General features: G+C 36.3%; 3 protein-coding genes across 5 annotated transcripts; all 3 read right to left on the minus strand.

The window, feature by feature from the left end:
* Positions 1-1,424: 1,424 nt before the first annotated feature.
* Positions 1,425-6,861, minus strand: LOC140800220 (protein PHOSPHATE STARVATION RESPONSE 3). Of its 2 annotated transcripts, none has more exons than XM_073154896.1 (8): positions 6,685-6,861; positions 4,423-5,202; positions 3,867-4,077; positions 3,719-3,795; positions 3,585-3,624; positions 2,807-2,879; positions 2,644-2,713; positions 1,425-1,941 (listed from the first exon to the last, which is right to left on the minus strand). In XM_073154896.1, the coding sequence occupies exons 2-8, from the start codon at positions 5,113-5,115 to the stop codon at positions 1,636-1,638; spliced, it is 1,470 nt and encodes a 489-aa protein (XP_073010997.1). In that variant the 5' UTR covers positions 5,116-5,202; positions 6,685-6,861; the 3' UTR covers positions 1,425-1,635. The 2 variants fall into 2 exon arrangements, with proteins under 2 accessions (XP_073010997.1, XP_073010996.1); XM_073154895.1 differs by having other exon boundaries at positions 2,644-2,716; positions 6,685-6,826.
* A 2,500-nt stretch (positions 6,862-9,361) lies between these two features.
* LOC140799652 (uncharacterized) lies at positions 9,362-15,123 on the minus strand. Its single transcript, XM_073154061.1, has 6 exons — positions 14,759-15,123; positions 13,221-13,274; positions 13,024-13,104; positions 9,994-10,063; positions 9,801-9,889; positions 9,362-9,704 (listed from the first exon to the last, which is right to left on the minus strand). Exons 1-6 carry the CDS (start codon positions 14,924-14,926, stop codon positions 9,570-9,572), a joined length of 597 nt encoding a protein of 198 aa, XP_073010162.1. The 5' UTR covers positions 14,927-15,123; the 3' UTR covers positions 9,362-9,569.
* Positions 15,124-15,979: 856 nt separating this feature from the next.
* On the minus strand, positions 15,980-26,881 carry LOC140799651 (protein arginine N-methyltransferase 5). 2 transcript variants are annotated; one of them, XM_073154060.1, is made up of 23 exons: positions 26,537-26,881; positions 26,033-26,150; positions 24,805-24,914; positions 24,174-24,263; positions 24,015-24,089; positions 23,645-23,736; positions 23,434-23,509; positions 23,256-23,342; positions 23,008-23,080; positions 22,730-22,824; positions 22,608-22,643; positions 22,403-22,471; positions 22,144-22,212; positions 20,024-20,077; positions 18,096-18,170; positions 17,816-17,908; positions 17,631-17,734; positions 17,464-17,512; positions 17,307-17,393; positions 17,010-17,115; positions 16,692-16,779; positions 16,514-16,607; positions 15,980-16,415 (listed from the first exon to the last, which is right to left on the minus strand). In XM_073154060.1, exons 1-23 carry the CDS (start codon positions 26,669-26,671, stop codon positions 16,332-16,334), a joined length of 1,959 nt encoding a protein of 652 aa, XP_073010161.1. In that variant the 5' UTR covers positions 26,672-26,881; the 3' UTR covers positions 15,980-16,331. The 2 variants fall into 2 exon arrangements, with proteins under 2 accessions (XP_073010161.1, XP_073010160.1); XM_073154059.1 differs by having other exon boundaries at positions 22,993-23,080.
* Between the last annotated feature and the right edge of the window lie 391 nt (positions 26,882-27,272).

Below are 27,272 nucleotides of genomic sequence, written 5' to 3' on the forward strand. Positions count from 1 at the left end.
CACATGAAGGGTGGAAATGGTGGCGATAGTAAGAGCAATGGATTCAAAGTATTCTTACAAGAGAGGCAAATATTGCTCCCAAATGATGGTGGCAAGCTCTCTAATATTATAAAAGCTTATGTTGTTCCTATGCTTCCAAATGTACTAAAGAATAGCCACAATAGCGAGTAACATAAGATAACTTTGTTGAGAAGGAATATTGACCTAGAAGAATCCTTTGAGCCATGAGGGATCAAGGGGCCCGATGGGCCATTAAAAGTTAATAGCAGCTCATATGGATCTCGGACAGAATCGCAAGCAAAGAAGAGATGGTCAATCGTCCCACCGACTTAATAGGTCCTATCGGAACTGAGCCAGGATGGTGCCAATAGATATTTGTTTTAGGAGATTAGGATACGAATCCTATTCTATTATATTGGCATTCTCAATAGTCAGGTAGTAACTTTTGGAACTCGAATGCGTCGGTTATAGCACTCCTCCACAAGCTTGAAGCTTCTAAGAACTCGAGCCTCGAGGTCATCTCGTCGTCGATAGGGCAACATACTTCTAAGCAGCTAGTTGAAAGAAGGAACTCCCTCCACAGATCCTGACGACCCCTTGTTTCAATGAGGAGAGTGTCCCTGCTCTAGCGAGGTTTAGACGGATCTTGTGCAAGAAACTAAGAGAAGATGGTCATAGTTTTTATCAAATTATCACAATGCATCTTCCTTCAAATATATGATCATAGAATGAAAATGAATCTTTTTAAAATTATGAACACAAAGATTCACATTTACTCAAACAGATAGGATTATTAAATTCAATGCGGAATTATGAATATTTACATTCTCTGCTAAATTTGTAGGAAAAAAAAATGTATAGTTTCACATTAATCTAAACCCCACCGATTCGTGACTTCGATTTGAGGACTACTCAAAAAGCCCAATGTCTTTTTAACTTCTCTCACCACTCTGTTCCTCCTCTGTCGAAGGAGGCTGCTACATGTCTCCTATTATTAATTGTCACCAAAAACTTTCAAAACATCAAAATTATCATTACATTCTTTAAAATATTATAATCGTCACTCAAACTTTTATAATTCTTTTGGAAATTTATAGAGTTATGTAAAAAAGAGGCCATAGTTCGGGGATCTAAATATAATTATTCGTATCCCTAATTGTAATAGCCTGGATAAGAGGGTCAAAATTTATTACTGTCATCAGTCCGTTCATCTAAAACCTTTAGAGATAACATTAATTCACTATAACCGAATGAGCAGAGCAAATAATTAACAGCTGCTCTCTGTCAGATCCTTCAGAAAGGTTAGAGCTTTGATATTCAAAAAGAAACATTAGGCACTGCCAAAATCTTGCCAGAATATATATATATATATATATATATATATATATATATATAGTTGTTGCTGAAACAAGCCCACCAGAAAATGAAGAATACAGGCATTAATCAATTAATGAGCTAAAGAAAGAGAGCACTCAAAGCTGGCAATCAGCTTTGGTTTCAATTTTCCCACATGTTCTTACTTATATACAGTTTATCAACAATCGCATCCCCCTGAACATCTAAATGATCACGTAAAGGGTCTAAATGCTAAGTCCTTGTGATAGTAGAACGGGCAAAGCTTTTGTGGCATGGAATTCAGAGCTCTGTACATGAGGAAGCTCTTTCCTGCTCAACTTCAACCCTTGGCCTTTTATGATCCTCCTGCAGCTTGCTTTCTAAGTCCGAGTCAGAGATTTTATGCTTCAGAGCGACAGATGAAAAGGTTGACTGATCTTTGGAGTCATCTTGCTCTACTGAGGTGTGATCATGAGATTCCACCTGCTCTTCAGTTGAAATTTGAGCTGAGGAGGCTAAAGAATTGCTAGCTTTTTGCTGCGTTTCCAGAATCTTTTGCAAATACCTTGCATGTTCCTCTATGCGTAACTGAAGTGCCCTTTGTACCTGACAGCAGTAAATAAAAATTACATCAGAAGGGTTTGCTAATTGGTAAATAGCAGATAAGAAAATTAATTCTTGGAAGTTTTCACTGTATTCTGCTCTTCAAAACTCCAATGCATCTAGTGCCATAATTTTTCTTTATCCTGTGTCTGGTATAAAGTTGAGGGAAGCAGATCACTATTTTCTTCTCTCTTTTAGCATACATGCGATCTATCATTTGCAGCAAACAAATTTTCTACTACATCTTCAAATTAGCAATTGCAGAGGCCATCAGTTCATCAATACAGAAGCAGAAAGCCAAATACATTTCATCTTCATCAGTCCCTTTTCAGCAGAGATTCACCAACAAACCTAACAAGAAAGGCTGATGATTGCAGAAATTTAACATAATGTTACAGGCAATCGAAGCGTTACATACTTACATGAAGGGCACTAGATGGTCATTTAGCCTGAGATGAACCAAATTTGAGTTTGAAAACATGATTCCTTGACCAAGTAAAGATTTTTCCTAATGCATTTTGCAATTTGTTTTTCCACAATGTGGTAGGCAGAGAATTTGAAATGAACCAGGAATTCAGATGAAGGTACCAACAACTTAGAATTATCAAGAAATTCTAACTTTGTGAAAACTTGCGTAGTATTTTGTTGTCTTGAGTAACATAAATTCAATGTTTGTCATTATTAGTAAATGTTTCTAATACTCACCTCTAGTTGTTCATGCAGCTGTTTCTGAACTTCAATTTGCATCCGAAGAGCTTCTGTTACTTGCATGCTTCTGCTGGAGGGAAGAAAAACAGAGAAAAGTTTACCACTAAGGTAACAGCAGGAGCGAGAGAGAGAGAGGGAGAGAGGTGAAAAATAATATTACCTTTTATTGGCTATACCAGTTTCCTTGTTAACTTGTAGTGCTTTCTTATCCTCTGAAGAGGAAGATTTCTTGTCTTGATAGTGCAATTGTAACCGATAGTAACATTAGTATGCAAAATCGAAAGGAATAACAATAATCTACAACTTGTTATCAGGAAATAGAGAGGATCAGATTGTTTGAATTATGCATGTAGTTACTACAGACTGCAGTCAAATGCATATCAATAAATTTAACACTTTGCCCCTAAGAGGTACTCATTACCATATTACAAGTCGTTACATCTTTGCTAGCACCGACTTTAAATTGTGGGAAGTAGATCTTTCAGACCCTTGTATTTCTGTCTTTATATGATATCACTTTCCATGTCAACAGATGATCAAACTTACCAGCATGGATACAGTTAAACAAAATAGTAAAAGTGAAAGAATAGTGATTTGTCTAGATCTAGTTATGATAAACTAGAGTTACCAGGCCCTTCAGCCATGTAGTTACCATTTCTAACTTGAATGCTGTTAAAAAACTGATGGCTGGCGTTGCACTAATCTATGCTACAGTTGATGCGACTACAAGTTACTAGGTCCGAGCAGAGATTCAAACAAAACATTAGACAAGTTTCTGATGACATTGGTAAGTTTAACAAGTTCATTAACCAAGGCTGAAAGTGTAAGCCTGCAAAGTTCTTAGCTGATATCCTTCAATACTTAATTGATTCCAAAATAAATTTTAAGAATGAACTTATGTACAGATGCAGGAATCCCTTCCTGTAATTGCTGTTTACCTTCTTTAGTCTCTGGAAGATATTTGGCAAACCGATACTTCTGAAAAAAATTCAACCAGATACAAAAGGGTAAAATACAAGATTGAGTGAATCACTAAATTTAATCTATGTTCGAAATAAGAAATGCATATTACCTGCAAGTGACTCTTTACATGATAGATGGTCAAGCCTTCTACATTCATAAGTTTTAGTACACCCTTTGGAGTTGCCTCTGCATGAGGAAATGTTTAGTCATGTAGAATAGCACTACGAATCAGTAGTAAATCCAGGTAATTTGCTTACTCTCAGGCCCATCAAGCTTGTTCACAGCATCCACAAATCGCTCATGGAGCTCCAGCGTCCATCTTAGTCTTGGTTTATTAGCAGCTGTGGTCTTAGATGCAGAGGGGCTTGACTGTAACTGAACTGTACTAGGACATCCTAAAGGCTGAAGGGCCTTGTTGCAACAAGAGGACACTTGATGAGAGGAGTCTTGGGTTTTCTCATATATATCCTAAACAAAATAAGAGAAGACAAAATTAGACATAACAGCATCCTAAAACAACTTTAAAAAAGTCAATTCACACTTGTTTAAACCAATCGCAAGACCTGCTTGCCCTCAGAACAGATTTTATGACAGGCTGATCCACTAGGGATCCATAAAACAATAGTAATAGGTCAAATCTGTTCTAGTCTTGTAGACCGGACAGTTGAATCTTTATGAAAATTGTTGGATTTATGTTGCGAAAAGACAGGTCCGACTGAGGGGAACAATTTTTAGGACATATAATAATAAATCAATCTGCACCTTTCAGATGTAAACATGAAAAGAGAAATAAAAGAAAGCATCAATACTCACATCCAATCGAGGACTTTCCTCATTATCTGTGATAGCAATTCCTAGTTGTTCAGACAACAATTGTAATTCCATTTGCTCAGTAAATGCTAAGCTGTTGTTATTACAATTCTCTCCACAGAAGCTACTGTCTGAAGCATCTCCAGACAGATTGAGGAAATCCTTCACCAGATCATCTGTGTGCTCAATCTCATAGTGTATGTCATTTATATCATCACTAGGGTGCACTGGAGAGTTTGAAGGTTGAACAGAAGATATTCGCTCTTCGCATTTGGGAGGATGAGGTAGAAAAGGCAAATTACTGAGTTGGCGAAAGGATCCTGAGCTTCTTGAAGATGATGAATATAGACTGGTGCAGAATGTAGAAGAACGAGAAAATATGGGATCTGAATTACGAGGATGAGATATGCGAGAAAGTGGACATTCTAGTGAAGATTCTGGTGGACATTCTAGTCCAGATTCTGGTATTAATTTTTTAAGGTTAAAAGGTCTGGCTTGTTGCAAGCTATTAGAGGGAAGTAGGTCTGTTTGAACATCAGAAGATTTGTTTGTGGAAGATGGACCATCTGACAAATTTTGGTGATCTGCTTGAGAATTTAACAGTTTGTGGATTGAAGATGGTGCAGCTTGACAGGAGTGCAGCACTGTTTCAGGAGAATTGCTTTGCTTCACCATGAGAATACTGTGGCTAGTCATGATCTTGAAATAATGGAAGACTTGGTCCAGAAACACTAAGTACTGATGAAAGAAAACTGCCCCAACAAAATGCCTTCCTGATTGATACTGCAAGATATACAATTGTTAAATATAGGCGATCCAAAATCTATTGTGTTTATGGATATGTAGGAGATACAATTTGATAGCTTAGTAGATTTTGCAGGTTTAAACATTGAAAATAGTTCACATTCAGACAAGTGCATCTCATACAAGCTAAAGACAACTTGCCTGCTACTAATGAAATCCATATTTTTCATGACTGAGTAGTCCTTCAACATCAACTGAGAAATAAATTTGTTAATAGAAACCTATTGATTATGTCACATATCATAGCATAGTTCTTCCCTGCACCTTCCATTCTTCATTTATTTGTAAGTACATCTTCCTCCACCTTCTTATACAAATTACAAATTACAAAACATTAATATTTAACTGACTTCAAGTCTTTGACAAGTGCAAGATGTCCTGTTATTTGTTCCTGGTATAATTTAAATTAATTTATTATTTTGAAAAGTTTCTTTACCTTATAGACTTCTAGCAACTAAAAAAGATATCATGTTGTCCAGGTTACCTAACAAGTAATAAGCTAAAATTGAAGTTCACTTTCCTTGTTATTTTGAGGTGCTAAGTTCAATGGCAGCTACCTGTATTCCACTTGCATTATGGGGGCAATGATTGAAGTCTATAAATTTTACAAGCTTATATAGATGCTTCCGACTTTTAACAATTTGAAGTTTCCTGTGATCAAATTCAGTTTCTAGAAAAACAATCGACAATTTGAAAAATGAGCAATCCATGGTCTAGTCTTGCAAGAATTTCATTTCCCCCACTGATAAGAATCTGCCCATAGAACACCTTTAACCAAAGCGCCGTCAAATTCTAAATTGGACATCATTGAGACTTAGAAAGCCAAAAGAGTTAACTAGGCCCATCATTTTAGTCACCAAGAAGCTGCAACCATAAATGCAGTCTTCTGAAAATCAAATTGGGCTGAGTAGTATCAAAATTCCTACACTACCCTGCATTTGAGTCCTTTCTGTTCCTATCCTATCTAAAACAACAATGAATGAAGGCATAACTTTAAGGTTATAAGTTTTTACTTGTTAGGATCTCACTTGTGAAACATAGTAGTTACTACCTAAATCTTAGTTCTGTCCAAAGTAATGCACACATTTTTTTTTGTTCTTATAATAATTTATTTTGCAGCAATGGACCTTGTATTCACTGAAGCACATTCATTGTCTCACGCTCTCATTTAAACTGACACTTTAGATCCAGCTAACCGAGAACAGATCTTTTCTCTCCTCCATTAATCTCCATGAATCTTAAAAGTCAAGTACTACCGTATCTAAAACAAAACAAAAAAACGAGGCACACGTGCTAAAATGTTAATCAAAACTAAACATTCCTTCTTCTTCTTCTTCTTCTTCTTAGTTTTCCCCCAATTTTGTGGCTCAATCAAGAAACGGAGAGATCTAAAACAAACAAATAGGAAGCATGGAGGAGAAGGAAGAGAAGTGTATGATGGATGATATGGCTCGGACATACCTAGAAGAGGAGATTCATCCAGATCCCGGGTGAAGAGGAGATTCATGCAAACGATTCCCCCTCCCTCGTTTTACCTCCAAACGGAGCTGCTCTTCGACTTGGAGGAACAAATGATTGGCAATTTCCCCAAACTGCCCACCCCATCATCTTACCTTTTATGGCTAAGATTGTGGCTGTTTCGTGTCTGAGTTGGCTGCTCGGTCGGCGAGACAACTAATTATTACGAAATAAATCGATAATTAAAAACGGATAAGAAACCGATAACGTGTCATCTGTGATTTGTGGAAAGAGAATTAGAGGGATAATTACACTCGGGCCCACCATATAATCTCTCTATACTATTTTTTTACACATAAACCCCTTTTATTATGTTTCTTCTATTTTTACATATACAATATATGGCTAGGGGTGAAGTGTTCAACTAATTCCTTATTTTTAGTCCGGACTAAAATGAATAATTTTCGGATAAAGAATCGGATCTTAAACGGATATTGATAGAATTCTAAATAAATTATAATATTTTATTTAGACATAATTAATATAAAAATATTAAGAGTTTCATAAAAAGTAAAATTTTTGTATGTCAAATAATACATGTAAAATTAGAGAAATTAATCTCTACAAATAACATATAATAAGTAATAATATTAATATTTACTATTTAAATAAGTAAACTAAAAATTATGAATCATCCAAAAAAATACGAGTAAATGGATATTCGATATCCATATCCGAATCCGAAAATTATATTCGAACTATATCCAAATCCAATTTGAGTGTTTTCGCTGAGAATGTGGCATATTAATCCTTGTATTTTGAAATATAAAAAGAAATTTTTTACCGCAATTATAAAATAGAGAGATATTTTAGCCTTTCCACTTTTTTTAAAGCGGTTTACTTATTCCAAAAATAAATATTTACTGAAAAATAAATTTATATTATTACTTTTTGCAAAGGAGAATGGTGGGTCCCGTTCTCCCCCTCCTCCTTCCATGGAGCTCGGAACGGGATTGGCTGTGTGGTGGGCCCACTTTTTCGCACAGGCGGTTAAAGAGAAGAGAGAGAGAGAGAGAGAGAGAGAGAGAGATTCCTACAAGACGACAAAGATAAATTATTTGTCCAATAGTAATAATATATCCAACGATCTTAAACATAATTGATAGTTGGATTGAATTTATCTCTTCGTTTGTTATTTTCTCGGTCAAATCTTATTCTCTTTTATTACAAATTTTGTGAGTGAATAATCTTAGTCTAGAGTAGCCTGTTCTTCCCATTTTAATGTTATCTTGTGTTTTAGAGTGAGTGAGAATATAGTTGATTTGCGAATGAAGTTGAGTGATTAAATTATCACGAACTACACAAATTTTTTAGGTTTGTTTTGACAATTCAGGTAATTTCTGATGTGATTGATCGTCAATTTAGATTGCTATGCTTTCATATACACATAATATGTGTCACAACTATAAAGCGCTATCAAGCTTCTAAATCCTACTCACTATCTTCCTCCACAAACTACCTTATCTTACGACCATCTGCTATCATCTTTGTCCGTCCGTTATTCTCCAACGACTACCACAATGTCGAATAATTATTTATTTATCTAATTTTTGATATTTCTCTACTGTTTTAATTATATTTCTTTATCCCGATCTTAAAATCACGTTAAAATAGAACCATTAGATCCCTAACTCATAAAAAAAATAACATAATTTTTTATATTCCTAGGAAGAAGCCAATCAAAACCTTGCCAAGTGGATGGCAAATGGAGTTGCAAAACTTAGAGCACTACTCAAAAAATAAATAAAGTACATTTCAGGGACATATGTCCCAATCATCAAACTTTTTCTCGGGTGGAGAAGATGCATCTCTACCTGAGAAACTTTCCCTGTCATTTTCCACAGGCCATGGACTTCCAAGTGGGACATTTGATGGCATTAAAAGATCCAAATAGAAGTAACTATCGTCGACCAAATTATTATGCCCTTTAAATGCCACTAATGAGTAAGATGTCTGTAAGATTATTAATATGTCTTAAAAAGAGGGTATATATGACCTTAATGCAATACTTTTTCAGCTAATATAGTCCAAGTTCTATGTTCCTATGCCTTCCAAGTCATTCTAATAATTGCTGTTCATGAACTTGGGATCTAACTAACCAGTTAAAGAATTAATATGTTGCAATATAATTCCTTACCAGATGGTGACTATCCACAAGATGTAGCATCTAATAGTGCCAACAACCAGGATTTAGAATCTTAATCAAACCAACAGTGGTAAAATTATTATTGAGATCTGTGACTAAACTCTCTTGCTTTGCTTTGTGTGTTGTGTGGCAGTGCCCAACAAAGGTAAAGACTGAAGAGTGTGAGCTCTCGAGCAGCAGGAAAAGACCCAAGTAATAATCGCCGCGTCCCTTGTGTGACCATTGGACCAACCAAAAAACCACTGCTAGATCTCTGGAACTATTATATAATAACCTTTGTTTTATAAGCTACGAGCAACAGATGTACAACAAACCCTATCAAAGCTCTAATAAAGCCATATGTGGGTGGGTCACTGGTCACTGGTCACTGGTCACCAACAACTTGCTAAGCCAAAGGCACAGATTGGCCAAGACATCACATAACAAAAACTAAGCTCTCTAAAATGTCAAGAATGAAAAAGAAAAAGGGTGAAATGAAAAGAAAGGAAACCAAAGAGAGGAATTCGTTACAGTAAAGCTTGAAATGCTGACATCTAACAGTGTATAATTAGATTACCATGCAAAGCATTTAAATCCATGAGTCTTGATATTTTTAAGGATTATTTTAGCATTTTGACTACACTTGGAAGGAAATATTGCAGTGGCAAAGCATCAGTGGTGAAATCATTCTTCCTAGCCGTCTCTACCTATCTTTCAGCTCTTCTTCAAACTTCTGCAATCTGTCGCGGATAGGCGACAGAAAGGACCTCAAATCCTTGGAGATCCGCATTTTATCATCCACCGCCAGACCCTTGTCATCACTAAACCTTATTTCGACCTGTAAGTACAAGTGGAAGGAATGAATCTCGAGTTCCTAATCAGCAGAGTTCGAACGAATCCTCTTGACATGATTTCGCAGGAAAGGATGTTATACCTGTAAGTCCTCAAGTTCACCAAAAGAGAACTCTGGAACATCCAGATGGCCTTTAATCTTCTTCTTCTCTTCTTGGATCAACCATTCTCCTGTTTTTAAGTGCTCATTTTATCAAGCCAAAAACACTAGAAGGAAAAAAAGATATGAATCAAGGACAGAATTAACTTATATTATCATATATCTAATAATATACCTTTAAATTTCAAAGTTAACTCATAAGTATAGCCAACTCTCTTCTTGTTGCGTACTGTAATAAGAAATGCCTGCAAAATATCCAAAAGGTTAAAAACTTAAAATTCTAAATTTTCTAGTCGCATCACATCTATCACATCCAGATATGGAAATTAGCACAACCTAGAAAGCAAACAAAACTCAATTTGACTGAACAATCTAATAGACATCAGAAGATAGCAGGAAACATTATTAGCAAGATGCTCAAATAAGTCTCTTCTGTTTATCACTTCAATGGTTACATAAGAAGGTACTTATGCTTTCCAAGTCGCCAGGAAACATTATCAGCAAGATGCTTAAATAAGTTTCCTGACTTTCTTCTGTTCATCACTTCATTTGGCTACATAAGAAGATTCTTATGCTTTCGAAGCCACCATTTATGCTTCATATGCCAAAAAATCAATAAGGAATTAACACAATTCATGAATCTAATATGCCAAAATATCACAAAGGTAAACTTGGAGAGAAAAAGATTATAGCCTTCTTTCTCTAGATTGGAAGTCAAATTCTATTTCTGCCAAAGTCCAATAGAAAAAAGAACTAAACAGGTAAAAAAAAACCTTGGTGTGAATCTTTATCCGACAAAAAGAAAAAAAGGCGCTGTTCTTGCACAGTGGAAGATATTCTCAAGACTGTGCCTTCTTCTACCTGAATTTCCATCTATCACTGTGAATCTCATACATGACGTCCAAAAATTACAACTGCTCGTCTTCTAGGTTTATTCTGTAATCATAGCCAACTGGCAATTATGTAACATCGCATACAATCTTATTTGACAACTCCAACTCCTCCCATATTTTTTTTACTCATATATGTTAGTTCTTTTCCTTCAATCACAATGAATCCTTTTCTAAAGCATTTTCTGCTAGATGAGTTCATTTATTTATTTATTTATTATTTTTTTGTGACAAGCAGCCGAAGCTTCACATTTGCATTTCGACATTTTCTCCAAAAATTCTGACAACTTCAACCACTTGCTGAAAAGCAAACACCTGTACATCTCACCAGTGAAATTCACATACCCATGTGCCACACACAGACATCTATCATAAAATAGATATTGATTCTCGATCACTTATTTTTTGAAACTCAAATAGATTATCGAATCTTCCCTCACTGCTTCAAAACAAATCAACTTTTTGACTGTCCTTTGTGGTGGCTCCATCCAAAATCATTTCTCCTCCACATAATATGACAGTCTTCCTTCCTTTTGTTTACAATTGGTGCTACTCAAAACTTATACAAAGATAATACAGCATAGTGTATTTCATTTTCCTACAAGTAAAGCCATTATCATCTAACCCAGTTTCTGAACCTTAACTAGTCATTGGCTTGCATGTGTTTGTGCCAATCACAAATCTACAAACAAGCACAGATTAGTATATCCCATGGGTCATTTTCTTCACTCAATTATATCATGCATGACATTCCATCAACATGAATGATCTCATCCCGAGATATTTTCTCCCTGTTTAAGCTAAATTCTTTCATGTTTTTCACTCGCTTGCACCTTAAACTTCCAGTGAGCTTGTATTCATTACTTCCAGGTCTTTTCATTGCATTCACTTACAACAAAAACAACGACAAGCCTTTGGCACAGCACCTGCATTTTGGTGCATTCTTCTTCCTTTCCTTGGTATTTTTGTTATGTCATAATTGAAAAGATCGCTTATGTTGCTCCTGTATCAAGTAAGAATATGCACACAACTTTTTGAACAGATCCTATTTATGTACATTACAAATCCCTAAGAAAACTTAGATAAGTGCATTAAAGTGAGGCAAGAAGAGGCAATGATTACAAATTACTTGGGTAGGTATTTGAATCATTTCTTCCATTCAACTTGCATCCTGCATAGGGATAACAGATCTTTAAACTTCATATTCCTGACAAGGCATCCGAACTAGCAAACAATCCTCGAGAAGTAATCAACTAGACCAAAAATACATAAATCATGAGAGGTACTCAGTATTAAGAAAATAGAAATGCAATAGAAGCAAGAGACTGTCATAGATTTACCAATACCAACCGCATCAGCAGTACCTTAGGGATCAGATATGTCCCTAAATAAAAAATATAAACTTTATCTCCTGTTTAGACCATTAACCATTTTATGGTTGAAGGAATCTTTGAAAGTGTTGCTCCTGCACAGCAAGAGCCTAAAATGGAACCAAAAAGGTAACCAACTATCCAGGTAACTTTTATGGCAAGTAATCTATTGCCTGATTTTACTTCAGTTAAGATTTTTAAGACAACTTTTAAAGGGTTGATGCCAGCTAACAGTCAATCATGTTTGTTCTTTATCAGAGCACTCCCATTTAACAATTGTGCTTTAGCGGACCCTGAATTGTTGGAAAAATGCACAGTTGATATATGCAGATGCAGACAGACATAAATAGATAACTATGTATATTATATAATATACTTCCTGTTAATTTTCCCTCCAACAGATATTGTCATTTTAAGATATCCATCACTTTTCAGTGACAAAACATTCCCCTTCTCAAATTTCAGAATCATCTAGTGAGATCGCATGCCGCTGCTCAATACAAAGCTATGTTTATGCATACCACCTGATGTCCTTTTTAGCATCAATTCATCAATCTGTAAGACAGTAACTAAAAGGTTCACCTACCGGAAGACAGGATAGATTCATTGCACCCACACATCAAAGTACCTAGAGAAACCCATATCAGGTCCAATGATGAAAAATCAATTGCAGAAGATTTCAAACAATAATGACCTAATCCTGAATTCCTGAATGAAAGCTAGAAAGAGAACACTCAAAAAGATCCAAAATTTTCTTTATCTTCCATACCATAAAAATCTTTACAGTTTCCTGATTGGAAAATACAAAGACAAAAAAAAATTGTAATCTCTTTCTTAGATGAATTAAAAAGAGCGTCAGAAGAAATGCATTTAAATCACACTACAGAAGACCATTTGTTAGCGTAAGACATTCCAATTGGTGTATAAGAGATAAGGTATACTCACATCGCCTGAGCATTTGGACACTTCATCAATGTGAGCTTTACCACTAGAAAATTCCAAAGACTCCAAAGAGCTAAGCAGTTCCTGCATTGAAAAGAAACATTAACAATTTGGAATTCTAAAAGAACTGCAAAGAACTTAATGCTACTGGTCACAGTAAGTACGTTTTTTTATATCAATCAAACAGTAACATGCTATACCTTTATCCTATTGCTTGCCCATGAATTGAGGTTTCTTTCTTCCCAAGTTCCAGCCTGCACAAAGGAACAAGACAATGACGTTAACATAGGTGAAGTGCAAATAGATCTAGAAAATAGAAGCATGTGCATAGAAGTAAAAGCTACTAACCAGTAATAAAGAACATAGATCTCAGATAAAAGATACATACAAAATGTGAGTTTTTGACCAAACTACTATTGCTACAATAAAAAATTCCTAAGTGTTATAGTTCCTAAACATATTCTATAGTTACTACACTTTCTATCGGCTGGCCAGGTGAAAAACTGTTGTCTAAAACAGCAATTATTAATGGATTTATCATTCCGATGCAATGAAAAATCATCACTTTGTGAATAAATGACTCACAAAAGCTATTTATGAATCGAAGAAAATTGCTGTCTTAGAGAGCGATTTATGCAAATCGTTTTCTATGAGAGCAATTTATTCATGAAAAACGATGATTTTTAAGTATATTGGAAAATTGACAAGTCTATTACGAATTGTTGTCTGATTTTTCATGCAGCCCTGAGCTGATATAAGTTGTAGTAGTTTTGGAATAAGTTTGACAGTATTGTATTTTAGCACCCAAAAAAAAAAAAATCCTGTGGCAATACTTTGGTAAAAGAAAACTCGAGTTTTGACCAAACTAGTGTTCCCAAATATTTTTTTAGACATCTAGTATACTTAAAAACTTAAATACGAGACTAGGTGAGTTAAAAAATCACTGACTAAGATAACGATTTTCAAATATAAGTTGCTAACTGAGTCAACGACTTATATGAAATTTAAAAAACAAATGCTAAAATATTATTGATGAAAGTATTTCCATAAAAGTCATTTTATGGTTATATGAAAATTTTCTCTCGTATTTAATAATTTTTTTAGCTATTTTTAAATTTTCCTATAAATCGTTGACCCAATTAGCGACTTATATTTAAAAATTGTTATCTCAATCAGCCATTTTCTCAAAGTGAATTAGACAAATGATGAAAAAATTTGGGAGACTTAAAATAGTCATAAACTCTAAAAACTCTGCAAAAGGTTACAGATCGCATATCATAAGGTACTGATGATGACAACAGTGAACAGCCTAGTGAAGGATATGGTGTTGCATTTAACTTTGGCAAGATTCGTGCAACGGAGCAACCTTTTTCATTCTTCTTATCTGTTTTTTACATCCATATAAGCACCAATCCAAACCAAGAGGCATTGCTGATTTACAAGTTCAAATAAAATATTTTGCTGCAATAAATCCCTAATGGCGAACATTTCCATGAACAGAGATTCAATCACTATGTTCCTCGGTGATTTTCCCCAGCAGCATTGCACAAAATTGGAGAGAGAATTAATAAAAAAGATGAGATCTTTGCAACGCTAGAGCTACCCTTCAGTGCGCAAAACAGGAGAAAAGGATCGATTTTGCAACACGATGCGGATCCAATGGTTGGAGGAAGCGGTAAAAACTCGTACCTGATTCCAGACGGAGCCGAGGGTTGGAGGAAGCAGTAAAGACTCGTACCTGATTCCAGACGGAGCCGAGGGTGGTTGGGTTGGGCTGTTGCTTGGAGATGTCGTCGGCGGAGAGCTTACGAGGGACGGGGAGTGGAGCCGCGTCCTCTCCCGCCTCCCTCACCCAATACGTGTACGACGACGACTGCTGCTGCTTCTCCAATGCCCCGCCCTCCATCTCTCCTCTTCTTTGACCTCCCTCTCCTCCCTCTCGCCAATCGATCTCTACGTAGGAGATGGAGATCGAGATTGGAGTTCCGACAAAAGGGAGGGGGGGAATCGCCTACTTTTATGGAAAGAGCTCGTTCCTTCCCCTCCAATTTTGACCATGTGGGTTGAATCGGGACGCTTCTGGAAGCTTCTCAGTGCTCCCGTGCCTTCTCAACCACAGGCCTGAACTTCTAAGCTACGTGAATCTCGACGTAGTTGAAAATAAGAATATAATATGTGATAAAATAGGGTGATTTCTGTTGGCAATTTTAATTTACAGCAAAAAAATCCTTCAGTTTTCTAATGAATAAAAATAGGCTTATATTTATCAAATTATAATTTTAGGCTTTTCTTTTACTGATTTAGCCATAATAAATCTCAAAAAGACTACCATGTCCTAAAAATGTTGAGATTTAAAAATTGTACCATCTAACCAGCGTCGCATCGCATATATAAATCTATATAATTTATATACATCGCATGTATAAAAAGCACGCTCTAATTTTTTTAAAAATATATCACAAATCACCTATATAATATATAGGTATCGCCTATATAAAATATACGTCGTACGTCACCTATGTAATTTTTATGCAAAAAGATATACATCGAGATTAAAAAAGTAAATTAATCTAAATGAGTAGAGCCTATTTTTGACAATTAAATTAGAAAACTGAAAGTCTTTTTACCACAAATTACCCTAATTTCCAAATAATAAAAAAATAAACCTCACTTTATTTTTTGATTTTTTATAGCAGTCTATCTTAAGTTTCAAACCCGTTGTGATAAAACTATTGTTGAGACGAACACTATAATCACGTTGCCAAGAAAAGGCAGGATTATCCTTCAAGAACACAACCTTCAACAACTAACTAGCAATCATGCATACTGAAGTGGGTTGCCTGTAACTTAAGATAGCAAGTGCCTATGAAGTCCATCAATAGTTTGGAACATTCTATGCAATCTAATAATTCAAGTCCTGAAAAGAAAACAGTCAGTGCAAGCAAATTAAAGCCAGAAGTAAAAGCAAATCCACAGATTTTTAACTCCACAGGCAGCTTGTAGATATCTTTAACTGCTCTGAAGCTAAAAAAATATATCGGGTTGAACTTTCTCAGATGGTTGGACAACCAACAGCATCACTACAGGCGTAGCACCACAACTAAATGGTACAAAATTCTTGTTACAAACAAAAGCGGGATTGCCAAGAAAAACAATTTTGAGGCTGTAGTCGAACCACAAATATGTAATTCTCTCACGAGGGAAGGACTGCTCTCCTCTGTTCTCCGACAATCTTGATTAGTGTCCTTCTGCCTGGTGCAGTTCTAGGAGTAGCATCTTGTCATGATATAATTTGAAGTCAAATGAAGACCTCAGAGACCAACCCAGTAAGAACGGCCATTAGGGTTGTGGATAGCTGAGGGAGAAGGTGACGTCACACACCATTCATACCAGACCTGCGACGAGGAAAAAATTGTACCAATTGGTGGGAGGAAGAAATAAAATTTCAAAGGCTTAAGAAGGCATTTCTTTGCGTTCAGAATTAGCAAAGAACCTTTGTAGCACCGCAGCACCGCCAAAAGTGTACTTCAATAGATGATGCTGTAGATACACAGATAGGCTTCCTCAGTGGGAAAAATATCGGAAACCTGGTAGGCAGGCAAGAAAATGTCATTGAGGACAAAGTTGAACAATTCGAATTAAGAACCTGATGATATCAAGTATGCAAGTACCAACTAAACATGTTTGGTGTAGCTATCAATGGTTCGATGCCAAGATGAACATCTTTATACAGGGTTGCATCAAAGTATCCAGCAAATCCTGAAAGAAAAGACAAAAGACTTTCAACCTAAAATATAAACAACCTGCATTTGGATTTGATGTTCAGCTACAAAATTGATCGTGCAATCACAGCACTAGTCTTGGCCTAAGCTTCTCCAGGAGTCCGCCTAACGCTTCAAACATAGTTGCCTCTTGTAGAATCTGCTACTAAATTACACTCGCAAGAAACATAGGAAAGAAAAAGAATAACAAGAAATTGGGCTACACACCATGCACTAGAGCTGATCCAGTATCTGACGGTATCTCAAATCGCAATTTCTTATACCTTTGGTTGCTCTTCGTTGATGAGAAATTAGGATGGGCAAAAGTAAATACCTGAATGTCAAAAAGTTTACCACAAATTAATACAAAGTGAAAAATAATAAAGACAATAAGGGATGAATCTGCAATTGGCACAGGTCAGGTGTCAAAATAAGATCAAGAAGTCTTTGAATTGTAAACTACAAAAATAATGCAATACTTTTTTTGATTTAAGTCATCAAAAAGTAAATTTAGCATGATCTTACAGGTTGGCAAGGAGCAAGTCTTGCTACTCGATGTAACTTAACGACATATGCAGTCTCAAAATGTGCAAGATCCTTGTGTGATTTAACCTGCCACAGCAAAGTTCTTATTAACCCCATGGACTTATGTAAATCCTGGTCAATGTTGACTGGAGCTTACATCATTATACAACTTTGATGCTGTTATTGGTTGAATAAAACTTGTATATCTGTAAAATCAATTCATAAACAAAATCAAAAATTGAGCACAAGATTCTTTATCAAGGCAATACTAAAAGTGTAAAACTAAACACATCTATCACAGTGCACAATACAAAGAAGGCATACGATGAAGGAATAGAAATGCCATCTGGTTTCAAAAATCTTTGGGCCCCATCAAGACACTCAGGGGACAGTTCATTGTCGCCAAAGGAGCCCAGCAACTCACTTACCTGATTGACATTGCACAAAAGATATCATAAACATGAATCAATAACTAAACATCTAAGATACATGCAAGGTAGTTCATATACCAAAATGTCAGCCTTTTCAGGGGCATGCCAGCAACGCATGTCGCTAGAAATTATTGTAACAAAGCTTTCCCACCCTTCCAGCTTGATTAAGCTCTGCAATCAATAAACATCATCATCAGTGTAACCACCTACAGTTTCCAATACAAAAGAAAAATCTAAACGCCTTCGACTAATTAATCAATTATTCTCTAAGCTAAGATATTGGAAGACAGCTAATGGCTAGTTCGACAATATGACGAGCATAAGCAGCACACCGACTTGCATCCAGTGAACAACTCACATGAAGTGTGATAACGGCATTTGGATTTTTCTCCACAGCATACACTTTCAACTTCCGGCCAGTTTCTTCAGCTGCCTGCATTATCATCAGGTGCATACAACATTTAATATTGCCAGAATAACCAAAAAGAGTAATACAAAGGGGAAAAAAATAAAGAATTAAAAAGAAAATAAAATAAACACCGAAAGATGTATTGAATGTAAAGTTTCAGCTACCAAGGCCACATTTCAATTGAATTCATTTCAACTGAGTAAATTTTTACTTATATTAAACAAGTTCTAATAAAACTATTTTGTTACGCTGTGAAGAAGCATCACTTAAAAGTTACCTAAAGCTACAAGCAAATTCATGCAAACTAACTGAAGCTCACAAATTTAGTTATATGGCACTAGTCATATATCACAGCACCACAAGAATCTATAATCAACTTTTACATTAAGAGCATCAATGAAGATCAACAAAGATAAAAGAAAAATTTGCACTTCTCATACCTTAAAATGATTTCCTTAATGTCTGTCCAACAGGTCACTTTTAATGTGGAACAGTAGTCAGCCACTACAGCCTATTCAGTTCTTTATTGCAAGTTTTGTTTGCCGAGTGTGTTTCAAGGAACTATTTGCCGATTAATTCCTCAATTAGACTACAAGTGAGTTCCCTGAAGTGGTCTAGCTTTACAAAGAATGTTCCAGAAAGTGGGTAAAATAATACACCATGAGAGGATTTTTTTTTCTTTCGCAACCAAGTTGCAGTATCCTCTAAAGGAGCCATGATTCACGCCCTGACTGGATGATGCAGAAGATTTACTGAGGCTGGAATCTTGATTCCTATTATCTCCTTGCTGGACATATCCACCTATGAAAAAGAGCTTATTGCAGGCTCACTAGAAAGGTGCTACATCCTCTTGCACCAGAAGATCTAATCACCAAGAAATAGTCTCCAACTTTACAAACTACACATAAGGAATTGAAAACAATGCTGCCCCTTTTGACTTCCTTGTGGATAGGTTCGTGAAAAGCTTGTTAGTGTAAAATATCCAAGTCCCTCTTAGTTGACTACTGACCTCGTAAGTGATTCTACCTCTACATATGTTAATTTAAGCAGAGGAAAATGCTAGTCAGAATACATCCTTAAGGTTCCTAGTCCAAATATGTCCTTAAGGTCCATATGCTAGTCATATCAAAATCCTTTGTAATACATATTTCACATTATAACATACAACCTGGAGGAGAAAATAATGATGCAAACCCTAATTCATCTCACTTCCAGGTTATCCTGCATTTATAAAATAGAAAGGGGCTATATATTCATAAACCATGAGTTTTAAATGAGGAGCATGATACAGAATATACTTTTTTAGTAAGATCACTGACAAGATAATGTCTAGTTGTTGGAGGATAATGTGAGATTCATAAAGACCTTATCTTCACTTTTACTCCTGTGCTTAGCATTTCTAATATAAGATATAATATTCTGCTATGACATGTACCAAAGAAAACTTAGATATGCTTGTTTAATTATAAACAATAGTTATAAGTTATAACTAAAGGTGCTCCAAAGAGGAAAAATGTCAGCGAAGTATAACATTGTATATGGGTGGCTGTGCAGAAAGATGGCAAAGTACATATTGTTATGAACCATTGGCTTACTGTATTGCTGATATTTCATGATTCCCATCTATTAAAGATTGTCATATCAACATATCCGCACATATTCGTGATACATAAGGAGAATCGCATTTTCTTTATCTTTAAAGGAGCTATCCCATGAAAGTCTTTATGCTCAACAGAATCAAGAGAAGTAAGGGAATATCACTTTAATCAGAGCATGAAAGAGACATCAACACTTTTTCTACGTATACCAGCCAACACACCAACATACCTGGCACTCAATCCATGATTAATACAAGGATAGCAAACAGTGCAACAAACCTGCAGAGACGCTCTTACTAAAGGTCCTCTTCCTGCTCCAACAACCATTAGCACCTTTTCAGAAAAACAACTGAGATATGTCATCATAAGGGTCAAGGAAAATAGCACAAAGCTAAACTACAATATGAGTTGAACAAGTGTCCCTTTCACAGTGTTAAATGATAAGTGTTATTATTATGACATATTTAATAGAGAAAACCTAAAATTGGAAAACCAGATTATCAAGCAAGCACTTAAACTATCCAAAATTCCTAAAACCAGAGCCCATAACTTTAACATCTCTAAACTGAGTATGTAGGACTAACCAAGGTATTGAACTCAAAAATGATCTTAAGTTCTTGAAGTCAAATACAAATTTTGTACTTGATCCCTAATATGCCACATTATGGGTGCACAAGCAACCTGTATTAAGGGCTGAACAGCCAGTCCAGAACTGTGCAAGAATAGAATCCCAAACAGTCCCATTTTCAAGCTTTGGTTGACTGGACCAGCTCAGCCATGCTTAGAACCATTTGACTACCAAAGAGTATAGAAATGATGTGAGGGTTATTTCTGCCATGGATTGAACTTCCACCGATCCCGATTCGTATCACCAAAATGGTTCAGCTGACAGGGTCGATTTGGCTGATCTCCGATCCGAATCGTTTGAAATAGACGGTTGATCCTGATCCCAAAACATACTTAAAAACTTAATTTCTGCCCAGTATTAGGAAGGGGGAGAAAATGTGGCTTGTCCCACAGTGAAATATAGGGGCATTGAAGATATAGAGCCTGTTTGGATAGCACAAACTCCCACAGGATTATCCGGGAATTAGGCTTTCCTTTGGAAAATTTAAACGGACAGGAAAATTTTCCTATGCAAGTATTTCGATTATCTTTTTTCAAAAGAAATATTTAGGAAACACTCCATTCCTAGGGAAAAAGAAATCTACACTCTCTTCTCTCTCACTCTACCTTCCCTATCTCTCCTTTCCCTCTCCTATTACCATTCTCCTCTTCTCCACCTCTTCAGCCCAACACCACAATCACCACCATTATTACTCCACCCACCACCACCTTCTCCTCCTCCACCCATCACCAACTCCTCCTCCTCCTGCTCCTCCTCCTCCTCATTCTCCTCAGCCCACCACGACCTTCTCCTCCACCACCCATCACCAACTCCTCATCATTCTCCTCCATGCACCACCACCACCTCCTCCTCCTCATCCTTTGCTCACGACCTTTTCCCCCTCATCCTCCTCCCACCACCATAATCACCACCACCGCTCCTACTCCCATCTCTTTTCTTTCCTTTTTTCCTCCGAATTTTCCTAAACCCTGTAGGATCCTTTAGTTATACTTTTCAATTCTTACATGCTAAAATTTCTCTGGAAATTTTTCCTAACTTACCCAAACAAGCCTATTATGGTGGCTAAGAGATGGGAAGAACCTTCTCTTAGGCTGGGTAAAGAGAAGTAGAGAACTGGTAGGATAGTATTAGAGACAACATAGTGGAAACAAGGCAACAGAAATTTACACTAAATGCATGGAAGGAAAAGAATATAAGAGAAATTCAAATAAAGGAAAGAGGAAGATGTTAGTGAGAAAAATGACATAGATGTCATATAAGAATGCCTTATGTTCTTGTATTCGTGAGTTAAGCATAACTAACCTTGGCCTGTGGTGTTTGAGTCAAACCTAAACATCAACCCATAAGCTAGTAAGGCCATAATACTTGAGTCTAGTTTGGATTATTAATCATAGAAATCCCATCAAAGGCCACCAGAATTCCTGGATGGACAGACAATCACCCCAGTTGTAGATAGTGCAAAACATATACAAAATCATATTTGATTGTTGGATGCTTATTGCCAATTTATTCAAATCCAGCAATTAAAACTTCTTCCTCAATGTTCACTTAGCAGGGGGTCGGAAGACCTCCATGAATGAAACCTACTCATAGGCATCAATTTAACTTGTTAAAATTGGGGTCACAAACAACATCATTTAAGTCTCAAACTTCGTCCTTCTGTTAGCATACTAGAAAAGCTCTTCTACTATTCCACATTAAATTATGATGACAAATGAAATATTAATTTAATAACAAAGAGAGATAGAAAAGACTGCTATTCCTATCTTACCTTCACTGTCGTAGAGGCTTGTTCATCTGGAACCATGTCAAGCAAAGCCTTGGAAATTGCCTTTTGATACTGGTAATGTGAGTTCACTATAAGCAACTTAAGCATATAAAACTCATCCAAGTAACATATAAGCCTAAGCATGTAAAACTCATCCAAATAACATCTAGATAAACACTAGTAGAAAGAATAAGTGAGAACTGAGAAAAATGTCTATTTCAGAGGCTAATACAGCATCCAACTAGCAAATGCAGGAACAAACCTGGCTATATTTAACAGTATCTTTCTCAAATGTCTCGTAAGTTTGAGCCTCCAGATTATCCATGAGAGGCTGTGCCATATAGATGTATGAGGAAACAATATTACAATTCAATCAACAAGAAATCACCTAAAAGAAGGATAAGATAAAAGGTTGAAACTCCTAAGATAGACCAAGAGTGTAAGAAAATAACACATAAAAAACTCACCTGCAAAGGAGACTGCAAGAAGTCCCTATAACCGAGCTGCAAATAGTAATTTACCCAAGTCAAGACAGAGTAAGCAACAGAAATTTCGAGGACCTACAAAATTAATTTGCAAGATTAGATACTTCAAAGCGTTCTTGTTCAGGAAGGGGATCCATCCTTTGATACAGGTAAGCAACATAATCCAGGTATGGCTTCAATGCATGTCGAACAGTTACACCTAAACCACAATGATACGGAGTAGTTTAGGAATCCATACAGCAACTACACATTTATCATCACAATATGTCACAAAATAGTAATTATATGTTCATAAAAGGGACAAAAAACCAGAAAGACAATTGGATCAATGATGTACATGACTTATATCACAGTATACAGATAATACCTTCAAAATTATTACCATTGTCACCCATAATCAAGTCTCCAGATACTTCTGGGGAAACATTGTGAAGTGAAGTTCCAGAGATCACTATCTACTTGAAAGTCAGAAGAACATTGTTAACTCGAATGTGGACATGAACTTGATGAAGGAAAAAAGATAGGTATAAAAGACAGCAGTAGTTATTTAATGCCATGAAATGTTGCCATTCAATTTAAATCATCTGAATGTAATATCATTGACAACAAAGAGAGGAAGAAAAGAATTACTTGTATAGAATGATTAAAAAACCCTGATATCAATTTCTGATGTCGTTTTGACAGACAAGGGTACCCTCTTGCATTTGTTAGAAAGGACTGTCACATTAAAAGTATCTGTCAGGAAAAACATATTTAATTGGACAGCATCTCAATAATTGATTCTAATGTACAAATAAAAAAGGTGTACATTAGTTTGCAGAATGGCAGCTCTGACTGGCTCCCCAAACCATCTTCCAAGTGAGCTTACAGATGGAAGTGAACTCCTGATGAGTGAGTTATTATATTTAGAAGTGAATTTTCTGAACTACAATCAATAATTAATGATGGTATGTGAAACATCTGCTGGAGAAATTCATTAAAGGGTGCAAGGAGAAGATCACAAGGTTGTTCAAACTTACAAAATCTCAAGAGCTACACAGAGTTGAGTGTGATGCTCACATAGCAGCCGAAATGAATTCCATGATTCCCATGAGTCAAACATTTTTCCATTCTGCAAATTGTAATAATGACGTTGAAGATAACAGGATCACATTAAAATCAAGCACATGAAGTAAAATGGTTCAAGAGGCACATTCAGATTCCTTATCAACATCTAGTTAATATTAACTGCTTTGAAATTTTAAGCTTCATAAGTTACACCATTTCTTCTGATTTTTGAAGCAATAATCTAACATCTGGTTAACGATGAAACCCAGCAGCGTAACAACATGTTAATGATGAATTTATTAGTTCATGAAGAAAATCATCAGGTAAAATCAAAGTATTCACCAGATTATTATAATCTGCATTCACAGAATCATCATCCATTGGCTCGGACTTTTCCAGAGGTATCCTGAGCCACAACTTTTTCAAGAGATCAAATGAAGTGAGATTAATACCTAAACAGAAACTAACACATGAAATGTGAGATTAGCAGCAGCAAGATACCTGCATATTATTTGTACCTTGCAAGATTTGATTTACACATCTTGCATAATTTCCACAACAAGAATTCTTTGGGGGAGGAAGAAGACAGGCCTGCATCCATATAATACATTTAAGAATACCAGTAATACAAAGTTTAGCCTCAAACAGAAGGGACTCAGTATTGAGAGTGAACAAAAGCTCAATTTGTGCTTCTAATTCCCCATTTTATCTTACGGCAGTGATGGTGTGTGATGCAAAAAAGAACTTGCAGGTAATAGTGATAGGAAATAGACAGAAAATTTTTGCCTTACTCCAATTAGCCTGGGTATCTTTAACTAAGTGAACATCCTTCTTAATTTGGGCATAAGATTAAACTGTAAAAAGAATGATACAATAATTAACCAAAATGAAATTACTAGCTGGCCCTTATACTGGAAGCATTCTACAGATAAAGAAGTAAAACCCACAACAAACAAATTCCTTGAAAGGTCTCAAAGCTTGAAGGATAAACACAGCAAGCAAGTAGATGAACATAAAGAAAGGGAGTAGGTGATCATTTGTTAATTTCAATAGATCATAAACCCAATTTGAAAGAAGAACTGTAATAACAGCATGGATTTCAATTGCTAGAGACTAGAGTAGGCTGATAAACCTGCAAGGACATATGAGAAGCCCATGCAATTTCTTGCTTCAATGTGATCTCTGAATCTAAGCGAAGCAGCTCATCTTCGGAATCCAAGTCAATCCATGAGCTAACTTTTCCTGAAGATCACTAAAAAAGCTTAGTCAAATCACAAAAATAGAACACAAATGGACAGGATGCCCACAGAAGAGAAAAAGAATCAAGTAGTCATCAACAAGCAAGGTGAATAGCAATTTTAAGTCTTTGACCAGCCAGACACAAATTTCCTAGTACGAAACCATCCCTTCTCAAAAGCACACCATCTTTGCAAATAGAGGAAGAAAAAATGCGCAAAAAAAGGCTTAATTACAAGACACCCCTAAATTACAAGGCGGTACCGTTTACTACCCCTAAACATTTTTTTTGTTACAGATAGCCCCCACAACTTTGGTTTTATATATCATTGATGACACTGTTGATGGAACTTGGCAATTTACCCTTTTGACCTCATTACAAAGATTGCTAGGCACTATTATAGGATATTAGTTACCCTTTACACTTAGGACGGAAAAATTTTCCTTCCACCAAGGGGCCAAATCACCATTGAAACCTGTTACTCTATTCTCTTCTTTGATCCTTGTTCAAGCCTTCTTCCATCTTTGATTTCCTTCTCTCATCTGGTGATATCTTCTCATTATTGAGGTTGGAAGGGGGAAGGAATATCAAAATTAAAATGATAATATTAGGAAGTTTACGTAAACTATCCCTAGATTGGAGAAGGAAAGGTGCCATACATGATCTGCTCTAGAGAAGGTGGAGAGGGAGGATACTAGATAAGTGGTGAGGAAGAACACTACGTAAGGTAGAGAGAGAGGAGATGAAGGTAGCAACAAGTCTTATTTTAGAGGGAAGTGTATGTAGATGGGGGTTTTTCTCCAAGAGTTCCCCTCCAATGCAAAAAGGTATTTTGGTACATAACATAAGTAAACATGGCTTGATGAAGGTTCTTATTGCAAGTTATGAAGTATGAACAGCCATACAGCCATACCAACAAGCCCAATAGTGCATAATATGAAGCTATCTTGTGTTTTGTCAACAAACAAAAAGGTCTCATATCTCCTATGTTTTCTTACTAGTATGATGACACGGTACTGATTGTTTTCCACATAATCCAAGTAAAACTCTCTAATTAATATAGCTAACTTGCGAATGCAATCCATACAAAAGATTTTTCAAAATGTGCTTAAATAGAGCATACCAACAATATGACTGCTCCACTGGGAAGGGCTAAGAATTAAGTCTGATGCTGCAACAGGAAGAAGTGAGGTTTCTCTGCTATCAATCCCCACTGAAGTAGGTCTATAACTAGGATCAACCTGCATCAGGTTGTATGATAACAAATGTAACTATTAAAAAAAAATAGCAGCTACAACAACAGCTACTTCAATCAACTCTTTGCACTCTAGTATACTCACACCACAAAGAGAGCACTAAATGTCATTCTTTGCAAAAACATAGAAACCTAATATTTACCATTTCATGAAGAAGTGTAAGGGCGTTCTATTCGAAAAACTTTCCCGCAAACAAAATATCCAAAACATAGAAGAATCATAAGAGATATTAAGCAGAGCATCTGGAAGTGCCAACCCTTAGTAAAAATTCGAGTTTTCACCCTCATACGCGGAAACTTTAAAGTCAAAACCAGGCATACTAGCTAAAGAGTGCGTGAAACCAGACATCATTGCTGGAAATCAACAAATACCAGAGGAGCCACGATGAAATCGAAGCCGGCCGAGAGATTGCCAGTGAGAACATGCGGCATATCATAGTCGAACTCCGTCTCGACTCCGCAGTAGCGAGAGTCGCTCTTGTCTCCGGCTCTCTGCCCCAGAGGCATTTCTGGTCCTCCTCCTCCTCCCAAACCTGGTATCAAGCAGTAGTGGTCGACGAACTCGTTCGCTCGCCCGCCGAACAAAGAGAGTGGTAAATTGGATGGATCACGCGGGTCTGACTTACAATGACGCCCCCGAAGAAGGGGAGAAGAAAGCGGCGAGAACCGAAGAGGAGGGAGTCTTAGTAGGGTTTTTCTCCGGCAGCTTTTAAGTTGCACCAAAGAAAGGTTAGACCCGGCATTTTCTTTAAAAAGGGTAGAGGAGGACGCAATGGCTAGGGGGTGTAAACTAGCAGAGCTTGAGCTGGCTCCAGAAGTGGAAAAAGCTCAGCTCGACTCGGCTCGGCTCGAGTGCGGCCGAGTCGAACTTATTATTATTATTTTGAAGTGACTTGAAGATAAAAGAATGTTGTCTTTTATGAAATTATAAATTAACTTCATTGACAGAAATAAAAATTATAGTAAAGCACCACAATTTTTATATACAATGCATGCATCCATATATGCATTATCATTCTACATGTATATAATATTTTGTAGGTAACCACACCTAGGTGTGCACGGCTTGAGATGTCGTCGCTATATGTGTAATTAGAGTTTGTAGATA

The sequence above is a fragment of the Typha latifolia genome, chromosome 13 (assembly GCF_019914945.1).
Source record: "Typha latifolia isolate L0001 chromosome 13, TyphaL0001v2, whole genome shotgun sequence".
Classification (NCBI taxonomy): Eukaryota; Viridiplantae; Streptophyta; class Magnoliopsida; order Poales; family Typhaceae; genus Typha; species Typha latifolia.